Below are 12960 nucleotides of genomic sequence, written 5' to 3'. Positions count from 1 at the left end.
GGGCTGGAGAGATGGCTCAGTGGTTAAGAGCATTGCCTGCTCCTCCAAAGGTCCTGAGTTCAATTCCCAGCAACCACATGGTGGCTCACAACCATCTATAATGAGATCTGGTGCCCTCTTCTAGCATACAAACATACATGGAAAGAATGTTGTATACATAATAAATAAATAAATCTTTAAAAAAAAAACTGTATTTACTTTCTCATTTATTAGTGCTGAACAATGAATCTGGGGCCTAGGAAAGCACTCTACTGTTGAACCCAGTTCCAACCTGAAGAGATTTTCATGACATACAGAAAAATAAAAAGCATAGGTAAGAATATAATTTGGACTACTTTTTTTTTTTTTTTGGACTACTTTTACAAAGCAAATAATCATCACATCTGACATATGTGTGTATTTTTTATCAGTAGTTATCAATCTGTGGGTCACAGGACCTTGGGGTTTGAATGATCCTTTCACAGGGATAGCCTAGGACTATTGGAAAACACAAATATTTACATTAAAATTCATTAACAGTAGCAATAAAAATAATTTTAGAGCCTGGTCTACAACAGCCAGCTCCAGGACAGGCTCCAAAGCTACACAGAGAAAGCCTGTCTCGAAGAAAAGAAAAAAAACAAAAAAACAAAACAAAACAAAACAAAAAAAAAAAACAATGCATGAACCACCTTTCTTTGCTGGGTGGTGGTGGGGCACGCCTTTAATCCCAGCACTGGGGAGGTAGAGGCAGGCGGATCTCTGTGAGTTCAAGACCAGCCTGGTCTACAGAGCTAGTTCCAGGACAGGCTCCAAAGCCACAGAGAAACCCTGTCTCAAAAAACAAAAAACAAACAAACAAAAAAAAATAATAAATTAAAAAAAAATTTAGACCACTGTTATATATGGGATGACAACACATTCAAACAAGTATAATAAAGAGGAAAAGCGCAACAACCAAAACAATATTCTACAGCCGCCCCCTTTGGTTGGCTTCAGTGACCCCACTTAGGAGGATGAGGCAGGTCTGCCTAAAGCTGCAGGTCACCTTGGGCCACACAGTAAATTCCAGTCCAGCCTAGGCTATAGGTTGAGACCTTACCCCAAAAATCAAAATAAAATTTCCCTTATGTATAACTTATATGTACACAGTAAGCCAGTCAAACATAGATTTCAATATATATTAACTTGTAGAGAACATGAGATATTATTAAATAAAATAATGAAAATTTGAAGTTATTGTATAAAAGATTCCATTTTGGTAAGATAACAACAACAACAAAAATTCCTGGTATGTTTTTAAAATAGTTTTATTAGAAATTAATTATATTCACTGTTTCTACTCTATGTCTGATTATTTACATTCAAACTCAATTTCATATTCACCTAGAAGCTTTAAAGCAACAGGGTTTCATGCCCTCTATAAGAATCTTTGCCACCAGGGAAAATGGTTCATGCCTTTAAACCCAGTACTTAGGAGGCAGAGGTAGGAGGATGTTTCTGAGGTCTAGGTCAGCCTGGTCTACATAGTCAGTTCTCTACAGTCAGGGCTCTACAGAAGTCTCTACTATGTCTTTTTAAAAAACAAAGCGAGTACGCCTACACCTGCAATCTCAATGCTTGAGAGTAGTCAGGAGGCTAAGGTCACCCACAGTCATACAGTGAATTGTAGACATGGATTCTGTCTGGAAAACAAACAACCAAATACTAGCTGGGTAGGGTAGCACATTCCCGTGAGCTGTGAGCTTGGTCTCTGGGAGGTGGCAGCAGAATCAGCAGTTCAGGGTCACCCTCCACTGGTTACATTCCAAGCTGAAGCAGGCTGAAGCTAACTGAGAGAACTATCTCAGAAAAACAAAAGGAAGCCAAAGGGAGTTCTTGGAGAGGCGCCTCAGCAGCTAGGCTAAGGGTGCACACTGCCCTTAGAGGGCGTCTGTGTTGTGAGGCCCAGAATGATCTGACACATCTAGACTCTGTGGCCACCTGCACTCATAGGTCAAGGCGTGAGCACAAACAAAAGCAGAAGAACCACCAGGAGTTACAAGCCAGTAAAGACTAAAGGGTTCTAGGTCATTCTGGGCTAGGGTGAGAGAGACCCTCTCTCAAAACACCTCTAGGATGGGGCTCATCAGTTCAGAGCACTGCTGTACCAAAGGACCTAAATTCAATGTCCAGCATCCACATGGCCACTCACAACTACCTATAATTCCAGTTCCAAGGACCAAGCCCTCTTCTGGTCTCTATAGAAACCCAGCACTTTGGAGACAGAGGCAGGCAGATCTCTGTGAGTTCAAGGCCAACCTGGTCTACACAGCAAGTTCCAGTGCTATATAGAGAGACTTTGACTCAACAAAGAGATGAGAGCGAGAGAGACAGACAGAGATCTTAAAAGAAAAAAGTAGCCAACTCTCACCAATTACACAGCATGTTTCTACTCGGTACTTATCAATTTCACAGAGGTTATGTGCCAGATAACTCAATTCAGACTTCATACTCTGGGAAGAAAGAGGAAGATCATGTGAGCCTGATGAAGCACCCAGAAGGTGTTCACTCTTCAGCTCATGCAAACATGCTATCTAATCCAGGAGCTTCATCAAGCTCAATCAGGAGGAACAAATTACCCTGACATAAAGAAGATTGGAGAATGTGTCCATATTTTCAATCCGGTAAGGATCTTGCTTCCTCAGCTCATTAAAAATAGAAAGGGCTTTGTCGATATCTGAAAGAAAGAAGGCAGAGTTCAAAGCCCGACTAACTGCAGCCCGAGTCTGTTGGCACTCCAGCACCCTTGTTCACTCACCTCTGATATTGTGATAGGCAACTGCGATCTGGGAAACAATGTATGAGCTCTTGGAGAAGCCCACATCAATGAGATGCTGATACTTCTGCAGGGCCTCCTCTATCAGCTGCAACTCTGTGTATATATGAGCCAGGAAGAATTCCTTCATCCAGGTGTCAGGCAAAGACAGGAACTTCAGCTAGCACCCAGAGAGAGGGACACACTTAGTATAATCTGGTCTTTCTCCCAAAGCAACACCAAAGATCATTACGTTCTAAAAGGATTCATCACTAAAATCTTAATGAACATCTACAAATGAATACAGGGTACCCCACTGAATCTGACTTAGAAGCATAATTAGGGGAGAACGGCCCAGTAGGATAGACTTAAACAAACAAACAAAACCCACAAAACTTGAGAATGAGCAGAATCTAAATAGAATAGAGAGAAGAGAGGAAACAGCATTCCAGGTAAAGGCAGCAACAGGAGTACAGTGATTAAAACTAGCTTTGCTTAAGGAAGCTTTGCGTCAAAAAAAGTAGACCCCATCACACACTAGAAAACAAGATACAGTTAAGAAACTACTGAAAATTTCTGCCCAAAGTGTTTTATGATGTCTCCTCCTTATAATTCCAGTACCCAGGAAGCTGAGACAGAAAGACAGCCATGAATCTGATGTCAGCCTAGTCTTAACAGAGAGATCATCTTTTCAAGCAGTGGTGGTGCAAGCCTTTAATCTCAGCACTCAGGAGGCAGAGGCAGGTGGATCTCTGTGAGTTCGAAGCCAACCTGATCTACAGAGTAAGTCCTAGAACAGGCTCCAGAGCTACTGAGAAACCCTGTCTTGAAAAAACAAAAGAAAAAAAAAAAAAGAGCTAAGTGTGGTGGTGCACATTTTTAATCCTAGCACCACTCGGAAGGTAGAAGCAGGAGGATCGTGATGAGTTCAAGGCCAGCCTGAACTACACAGCAAATTCCAGTACAGTCAGACCTACACTGAGAAACCCTGTCTCTTCCTTGGGAGGTAAGGTAAGAGGATCTCTGGGATATCCTGGTCTACATAGAGAGCTCAGGTCAGCCAGGGCTACATAAAGGGATCACTCTGAGGGGGTGGGGGTGTTCTTGCAGCAGATCTGAGTTCTGTCCCAACACCTACAGGGTGGCTCACAGGTGCCTGTAATTCCAGAGATTCAGATGCTTTCTTCTGACTTCCTTGGGCACCATGCACACATATGGTGCACATACACGCACCCAGGCAAAAATAAATCTTTTTTTAAACACTTTTTAAAAAGGAATTTTAGAAACTATGCACAGGATAACTTAGAAATGGAAGAGTGTTGTAAATCAGAAGCTAGAGAGAAAGTATCTATTATTAATTAAGTAATCCAGGTCTGAGATGCAAAGAGAGGTGACAAGCAACCAAGAGAAAGATTCCCATAGAAAAGCGACCACAGCACTGCTTCCTCCCAGCAAAGAGAGACAGGAGAAAAGGAGGTGAAAGACTTGGAGGTGTTGAGACTGGATGTCTCGGACTTAAGATGCAGGTCAGTGGTGGAGAGCTTTCTCAGCTCAGGGAAGGATCTAGAATTAATGCCTACTATGTTCAGAACCAATAGTAACCACCCATACCCAAACTCAGGGTATCTTGAGTAGTGATAGTAATAATGATGAAGCTGGAAGGAAGAAAAAATCTGATAGGAAAAAGAGAGGGGGCTGGAGAGATGGCTCAGAGGTTAAGAGCACTGATTGCTCTTCCTGAGGTCCTGAGTTCAATTCCCAGCAACCGCATGGTGGCTCACAACCATCTGTAATGAGATCTGGTGCCCTCTTCTGGAGAGTAGGCATAAATGCAGACAGAACACTGTATACATAAGAAAAAGAGATTTTGATATGCAAGATGAAAAAATTGCTTCTGCATAATTTGATTACAAGGGAAGCCTCATGTAGGGGGAATACAAATAAAGATACATTTTCAGACACTGACTGAGCAGTACAAACCATTGTTGTGGGAACAGAAGAATGAACCCACCTTTAGCTTTTGTAGTTTTTAAAACAAGGTCTTATGATGGAGATGGGTCTTGTATCTTATCTGTTGCTTTCATTGGTTAACTAATAAAAAACTGCTTGGCCTGATAGGACAGAAAATTAGGTAGGCGGAGTAGACAGAACAGAATGCTGGGAGAAAGAAGCTGAGTCTGGCAGTCACCATGATTCTCCCACTCCAGACAGACGCAGGTTAAGATCTTTCCTGGTAAGCCACACCTCGTGGGGCTACACACATTATTAGAAATGGGTTAATTGAGATGTGAGAATTAGCCAATAAGAGGATGGAACTAATGGGTCAGGCAGTGTTTAAAAGAATACAATTTCCGCGCAGTTATTTCGGGTAAAGCTAGCCCGCTGCCGCTCCATACAACAGTCTTAGCCCTGGCTGGCCTGGAATTCAAGACACAGAAAAATGGATAGCCTTGAACTCATAAAGACCCGCCTCCCAGGTGCTGGGATTAAAGGCACTCACCACCACGCCTGGTCTACCTTTAGCAATTTAGGAGCAACAAAAGAAAGGAAGTGTGTTGTTCTATCAACTACTAAAGGACAAAATGAATACTAAACAAAATTCACAGGGCTGGAGAGATGGCTCAGTTGTTAAGAGCACTGCCTGTTTTTCAAAGGTCGGGAGTTCAATTCCCAGCAACCATGTGGTGGCTCACAACCATCTGTATCAAGATCTGGTGCCCTCTTCTGGCCTGCAGGCAGACATGCAGGCAGAACATTGCATACTAAATAAATAAATAAACAAAATTCACAGGCAGCAACTAATAAAAAAGATTTCAGGGCAGGTCATAAAGGCACATACCTTTAATAGGAGACAGAGGCAGCCTGGTCTACACAGAGTTTCAGGATAGCCAGGGTTACATAGAGAGCCTCTGTCTCAAACAAACAAAAAGCCAGGCATGAGAGTATACACCTGTGCTGCCAGGGAGGTAGGTATGTGGAGGCAGAAGAACCACAAGTTAAATAAACCCAAGCTACTTAGCAAGTTCCCACAAACAGAACAGTGGAGGGGCTGGGGAACTGCAAAGAGCCAGCTCTGAACCAAGTTCACAGTGAGAGCACGTTCTCCCCACAACACTATCACAGGTTTCCCCATGAAGCTTAGGTCAACTCACCATCTCTTTGTCTGTGATCAGGTTACACAGCTCCAACCAGGCTCCCCAGTGCAAAGGCAAAACATGAGTAGCCTCCACAAACACATCAATGGCCTCTTTCACCAAGTCCAGTTTCCGAAGCACCACCCCATACCTGGGAAAGAAAGTCAGAGCCACCAGGGAGGTTAAAGCCTGAGAATGTCTCCTCCCTTCTCCTCTCCTCAAGGGGCAAACACGCTGCTGAAAGCGCCAACCCCTGGTGACACTCACAGGTAAAGGCCAAAGCCATCAAGTCCCCGGGCCTGGTGCTTCCTGCTGAGCTCCACTCTCAGCTCTCGGAGAGCCTCGTTTTTCACCTGTCCTTTTTCTAGGGGTCCTAGGAGAGAAAGAATTATTCATCCTCAGACACACACATATATTTGTTATCATCAACCAAAATTATCCCTGCAACCCCTCACACAATCCATTTACTCGAGATGATGGCTGGTGTGCAGTCGTAGGTTATCAATATTTACAAATCACAAGTTTCAATTAAAACTGAATTGTCCACCTTAGGTTGCAGAAATCAAGTATGGGTTAAGGGAAGCAAGCCAACTCTCACAGCAACCAAGCGGTGGAGCTGGGTGGACAGCCCGAAGCTGAGATAAATCATGAGCCATGGAGTCTACTGATGGACCCTGCAATGGCCTATACAGCATCTAAGCATGCAGATCTGCTTTCTAGGACAAAAGGTTAGACAGGAAAAAGAAAAGACATACCTAGGCTATCAACTGTCTCATCGTCCTTCTTTTTCTCTCCAGACTGTAAGAGAGGGAGAGAATCAATAAACAGGTTTCTCACCTTATTCTAAATGCTTCCTAAAAGCAGCAGCCTGACTCTATCTACAAGGCTAACTAAAGTCTTCGCAAAATAACACTTGCCTTATAAACAACCATTCATTCAGGTGTTCCCACTGGCTAAATGTGAGTACATTGAGCACCAAAGACTTAAATATAATGATGAATTATAGACAGTTAAAAACATGAGAATCCAGCAGGGTGGTGGTGGCGCACGCCTTTAATCCTAGCACTCAGGAGGCAGAGGCAGGTGGATCTCTATGAGTTCGAGGGCAGCCTGGTCTATGGAGTGAGTTCCAAGATGTTTAGGGCTACACACAGAAACCCAGTCTTGGAAAGAAACAAAAGAAAGAAAACCCAAGAAAGGCTGTATGTGGTAGTACATGCCTGTAAACCTGGCACTCTGCAGAGGTACAGGCAGGACAACCGTTCCAGGGCAGCCTGGGCTATGTTACACAGTAGGACAGTATCCAAGACAATTACAAATACAATATTAATTTTACTTACCTTGCCATTTCTTATTTATTTAGGTTTTCTGAGGCAGGTTTTCACTATTATAGCCATAGCTGACCTGGACTTTTCAATATAGACCAGGCAGGTTTTGAACTAGGAGAAAACCTCCTGCCTCTGCCTTTCGAGTGCTAGGATTACAAGTGTATGCTGCCATACAAGGTTGCATTGTCCTTTTTATCAAAATTTTTAACAAAGTAATAAATATACTACAAATAAGTGTAAAGTGAGTTTATAAAACTTTAAATCAACTGATACTTTTTTAACTCAATTGTAGAATTTTTAGGGTGTGGGTTCCTTTATTTTTATTTTTATTTTTTTTGCTTTTTGTTTGTTTGTTTACTGAGACAGGATCATACCAGGTAGCACAAACTGGTCTCAAACTCTTACTCCTTCTGCCTTGGCATCCCAAGTACTAGGATTCTACTTGTATACCATCGTGTCCTGCTTTCAGGCCTTTCGTTTTAAGTTAGGATCTCTACCACTACCTGGCCTGGAACTCACTTCGTCACTGTGCAGACCAAGATAGCCTCGAACTCCCTGGGATCCTGAGCTCTCTGCATCTATAATGTGGAGATTATAGACACCACCACACCCTACCAATTCTTAAGCAGTAGTATCAATGCAATAATAACCCAGAGAAAAGAGTCATCCTGTTAATAATCATCCTACCTACATATACGTTGCTATTTTTTTAAACTTTGTTACTCTTTTTTTTTTTAACTTTGTGTAGCCCTAGTCTGCTAGAAATTCATAAAGATTCACCTGCCTCTGCCTCCCAAGTGCTAGAATTAAAGGTGTGCACTACCAGGTCTGGCTTCCTATTTTTATTCCTATTATTATTATTTTTATTGCAATATTGTCATTAAGCATATTCACTTGGTGACCTACTACCTAGGTATTTAAAAATTAAACTTTTTCAAGGCTAGAAAAATGACTCAGTGGTCAAGAGCACTGGTTGCTCTTCTAGATGGCCCATATTCAAATCCCTGCATACACATAGCAGCTCATAACCATCTGTAACTCCTCTTCAGGCCTCTGCTTGTATTAGGCCCACCCATGATACACATACATATATACACATAAAACATTCATTCATATATATATACACATACATATACACATATGTATATCTAATTTATTTTTAATAAAAATTTTCCTCTTGGTTCTAAATTCAGATGTTTCCCTGAAGGCAGAATAACATCTTAAAGTGACCCTCACCAGGTATCTGGAATACATATACAGGAAATAGGCTTTCTTGCTATTGCAGCCATGCAGGAAATGTGCTGCCCGATCATACTCTTTAACATCAAAGTAAGCCTTGGCCAGGGTGTAGGCATCCACATCCTGAGCGTCCTCCTAGAAAAAACAGGATTGTGTGAGTGGCTAAGACTAAGACAGCCAAAGTTCACCTTAAAAAGCATATCCATTAATTGCAAGATAAAGGAAAAGATTAACTATTTCTCCTCCCCCAAAATATGTAAATACATGCATTTATACAGTAGTTTTTAATACGTGTATCACCTGTAAAGGCAAAGAACCTTTTTTCCAAAGTTGTTTTTTTTTTTTTTTTTTTTTTTTCAAAATAAAAAGTGGCACAATCCTAGCACTCAGATCTCTGTGACTTAAAACCAAGCCCGGACTACAGAGTGAGATTCAGGCCAGCCAGTGCTATATAATGACACTCTGTCTCAAAAAAAAAAAAAAAAAAAAAGAAAGAAAAAAGAAAAAGGAAGGAAAGAAGGTTGGAGTTTGGGGGTTGGCTCAATGAGTAAAGTATCTGCCACACACACATTATCACCTGAATTTGCATTCCCAGAGCTCACACAAAAACCAGACATAGCAGCCTACACCTGTAACCCCAGGGTATGCCTATAATCCCCACACTTGGGAGGTAGAAGCAGGAGGATGAATTCAAGTTATTCTCAGCTTTACAGCCAATCTCAAGACAACCTGGGCAACAAGAGGCCCCGTGTCAAAAGAGAAGAGGGGAGGAAAGTCAAAAGGAGCAAAAAGAATAGGGAGAAGAGAAAACGGTATCTTGAGGGGAGAAAAAAGGGTCATCCTCTATTATAATGGTGAATATGCCTGCTTGTCACACACAAGCCTGGGTTTGTGCAAGATGACTCAGAAGGTTAAGAACACTTGCCACCAAGCCTGAAAACATGAGTCAATTCCCAGGACCCACATAGTAGGAGAACCAACCCCTGCAGGCTATGGAATAAGCCTTCTGTACACTGTGTGAATATGCCACTATGATTGGTTTAATAAACAAGCTGACAGGCCAATAGCTAAACATATCAAATTAGGTGGGAAAGTCAAATTGAGAATGATGAGATGAGGAAGGGTAGAGTTAGAGAAGTTGCCAGCTAGATGGACAATGAGTCAGACATTCAAAATATGATAGAAGTAAAAGCCAAGAGCCTTGGGGCAGCATTAGACTAATAGGAATGGGTTAAGTTTTAAGTGCTAGTTAGTAATAAGTCTGAGCTATTAGCCAAGCATTTATAATTTATATTAAGCCTGTGAGTGATTATTTGAGAGTGGCTGCAGGAAAGAAAAACTGCGCCTACTCCTGCAGGCTACCTTCTGCCCTCCATGACACGCGCGCGCGCACACACACACACACACACACACACACACACACACACACACACAGACGCAAACACACAGGCAAACACCCAGACACATAAAATGAAAACAAATCTTTTTGTTTAAGTAGAAAGAGAACTGACAATATAAAACACAGCTCAGTGTTGAAAGTTTGCTTAGCACAGGTCCTAGATCCAGTACCTAAAAGAAAACAAAACAAAAACCAAACCCCTGAAGTTTTAATGTTTACTCTAAATTACAGATCAAGGCTAAATTAGACTTAAATGTTTCTTTCATGCCAGTTCCTAGCGAGAAATAAATAAATACGTGCTCAACAATTCAGCAAAGAGAGTCAACATATCTCGCAGCAACCTGGAAGCTATTAACCTCACCAATAGCTAACACTTAATGTCTGTAAGTGTTATGTGAGTTCTTAAAAATTATTTATGTATTTTGCATTTACTTAGAGAGAGAGAGAGTAAGTAGAGACCAAAGAACAACTTTCAGAAGTCAGTTCTCTCCCTCCATCTTGTGTGGTCCAGGAGTCCAACTCAAGCTGTCGGCATCTTATCTGGTCCAAGTGACATAAATTCTCGAGAGGGGGCTATTTACTGAAGCTCTTCTCTCACTTGAGAGTGTTCATTGTTTACTCATTCAACAAAGCTTTATCCTGCTACGGACACCCATGTGCCTAGGCACTGTGACAGTCAGCACAGAGAAATACAAGCTAATAAGACAGATGCAAATCACAATGACTTTAAAAAGTCATATAAAATAATATATGTCTAATTTTACCCTCATTGCTTTACTTAATCTTCTTGGAAAATGGAAATTTATTAGTATTATCTACAACTGAAAAGGCTGTCACTTTTAGGAGGGGGTTGGAGGGTTGAAGTAGGTGCTTGCTCAATAGGCTGGCCGCAAACAATTGGCAATCCCCCTGCCTCAGGACCCCAAGTGTTGCAATTACAGGCATGAGCCACCACACCCAGCTGCAGAAAGCTTGCCACCTGCCAACATTGATGGTTTTAGTAGAGAACATGCCTGAAATACAGAAGAAAACCTGCGTGCAAGTCGCCTGCACTCTACCTCCTTTTGCTAATGAGAATGGTTAATTTTACTGAATCGTATGTGCCTAGAACACTTTCGGAGGAGGAGACGGAGACAGGGTTTCTCCGTGTAGCCTTGGCTGTCCTGGAACTTGCTCTGTAGACCAGGCTGGCCTCAAACACAGAGATCTGCCTGCCTCTGCCTCTGCCTCCTGAGTGGGGTTAAAAGCATGTGACACAGACTCTAATCAATCTGCAGCGAAGAGCTACAGTGTAGAAGAATGATTTCATGTTTCTTATTAGCATTGTCCAGGCTGACCTCACACCCTAAAGGCTCCAAGGGTTGGTTTGTTTTTGTTTTCTGTGTGTGAATGGTTTGCCTGCATGTGTCTGCACACCTCATGCATGCCTGGTGCCGTCCCACGCCAGAAGACGGCATCGGATCTCCCCGGAACTTTGTTGCAGGTAACTTGTTAGCTGCCTCTGTGTATACTAGGAATCAAATCCAGCTCTTCTAGAAGAGGAGCGAGTGCTGCTAATCGATGAGCCATCTCTCCAGGCCAGGGATGAATTTTTTAGAAATGATTTCTTTTTCTTTATGTGTATGCATGTGTATCCATATACTGCATAGGTGTGTGTACACGGTGTGGGATCCCCTGAAGAGCTGGAGTTGCAAGAGATTTTGAGACGCCTGCTGAGGGTGCTGGAAATCGAACAGAGGTTCTTAACCATTGAGCCATCCCTTCCACCCCATCAAGGCTGAAATCTCAAACAGTAATTGTTTACTAGTTCTCCCCAGCTTAAGTAACAGCAGAGACTACATCTTCCAAGGCACAAGCAACCCCCACACATGAACTCGCTCGTAAGGCCCAGTTCAAACGCCGGCGTCTCAGCTACATCATTTCCACCGAGCAGTGGGCTCTCCTCCAGTGACAGGGCGCTGAGGACCTCTTGGGCCGCATCCCTCTGTGGCTAGGGAACGCCACTGTAACGACGTCCTTACCTCTGTTAGAGGCGGCGGCGGCTGCAGCTCGGACAAAGGCAAGGCGGGCAGAGAGAAGGCCAACTCCGCGGACCTGGAACACCACGCAAACTGCATCAGCCACGCGAGACCCCCGAGGCCGAGATCCAGCACCGCCCCATCCGACCGCGACCTCTCACCATTTGCTGCTGTGAAGCAGGCCCCGCTCCCGGGTGAGCCCCGCGATGAGCAGCAGCTGCTTCTTAATTTCTCGCAAGTCTGAGAAATCCGCGCCAGGGGACACGCCCGGTACCGCGGCCGCCGCCGCGGCCACAGAGACTACCGAGGTATTCGCAGCCATTTTCCTCTCGGCCGCTCCAGCCAATCAGCGTCGACAATAATTGCTCGGCAAAGCCGAAAAGGTCTGCCTCTCATTGGCTTAGCCTTGCTCCGAAACAACCAGTCACAAACCTTCTTCGTAATGGGCCAAAAAGGCATTGTGGGGCGGGGTGGGGAGAAAGAGACAATTGCACCCTGATTGGCAAGAGTTATTGAGGGAGGTAAATTAGAACGCGAAGGGGGAGGGAGGTAAATAAAGGATTTGATGGGTGAGGGCCTGACGTCTCGTAGCAAGAAAAGATGGAGAAGAGCGGGAGCTATGCATCTTAGCGGTTTCATCTTTAACGAAAGATGAAAGGGGCGTGGCGTATGGGAAGACTCTTTGCCTGGGGGTGGCAATGATGGATGTATTCTGGAACGAATTCGCAGATTCCCCTGGGATTTTTCCTTGAAGTATATTAAGAGGCGCTACCCCGCGTGGAAAATCATTCCTCTTTATCACCCTCCGTTTTGCCCCAACAGGGAAAAAGCGTTCAATATTGATTGAGAGGTTACCTGATGAAGGGTTGTGTGCTTCTACAAATATAATCTGATTGAATTCTAAAATCAGAGCTATGGTATTTCTATCATTCTGTCGCCACGGTTTTATAGATAAGAAAACATTATCGGGCTCAGGAAAAGTTCTGAATTATAAACTAGATGCTCTTGACTATCGCATGCAGAGTGCTGTAGGGATAAATCTTGCCCTGGTTCAATCCTTAGCACA

The 12960-nt window shown here is 43.2% G+C and overlaps 1 protein-coding gene across 1 annotated transcript in view; it reads right to left on the bottom strand.

Annotated features, from left to right (window-relative positions):
- Positions 1 to 12232, bottom strand: part of Cdc23 (cell division cycle 23) — a 21950-nt gene extending 9718 nt beyond the window's left edge. Inside the window, exons 1-9 of the mRNA XM_050134828.1 lie at positions 12056 to 12232; positions 11898 to 11970; positions 8475 to 8612; positions 6666 to 6708; positions 6178 to 6283; positions 5929 to 6061; positions 2780 to 2957; positions 2601 to 2698; positions 2393 to 2474 (exon numbers count right to left, since the gene is read on the bottom strand). Coding sequence (XP_049990785.1) covers positions 2393 to 2474; positions 2601 to 2698; positions 2780 to 2957; positions 5929 to 6061; positions 6178 to 6283; positions 6666 to 6708; positions 8475 to 8612; positions 11898 to 11970; positions 12056 to 12216 — 1012 coding nt within the window. The 5' untranslated portion in view covers positions 12217 to 12232. The remainder of the gene's footprint in view (positions 1 to 2392; positions 2475 to 2600; positions 2699 to 2779; positions 2958 to 5928; positions 6062 to 6177; positions 6284 to 6665; positions 6709 to 8474; positions 8613 to 11897; positions 11971 to 12055) is intronic.
- Positions 12233 to 12960: the final 728 nt, after the last annotated feature.

This window comes from Alexandromys fortis, unplaced genomic scaffold (genome assembly GCF_014885135.2).
Source record: "Alexandromys fortis isolate MF-2015 unplaced genomic scaffold, M_Fortis_MF-2015_v1.1 scaffold_25, whole genome shotgun sequence".
Taxonomy (NCBI): Eukaryota; Metazoa; Chordata; class Mammalia; order Rodentia; family Cricetidae; genus Alexandromys; species Alexandromys fortis.
This window is presented reverse-complemented; position numbering and strand designations above follow the sequence as displayed.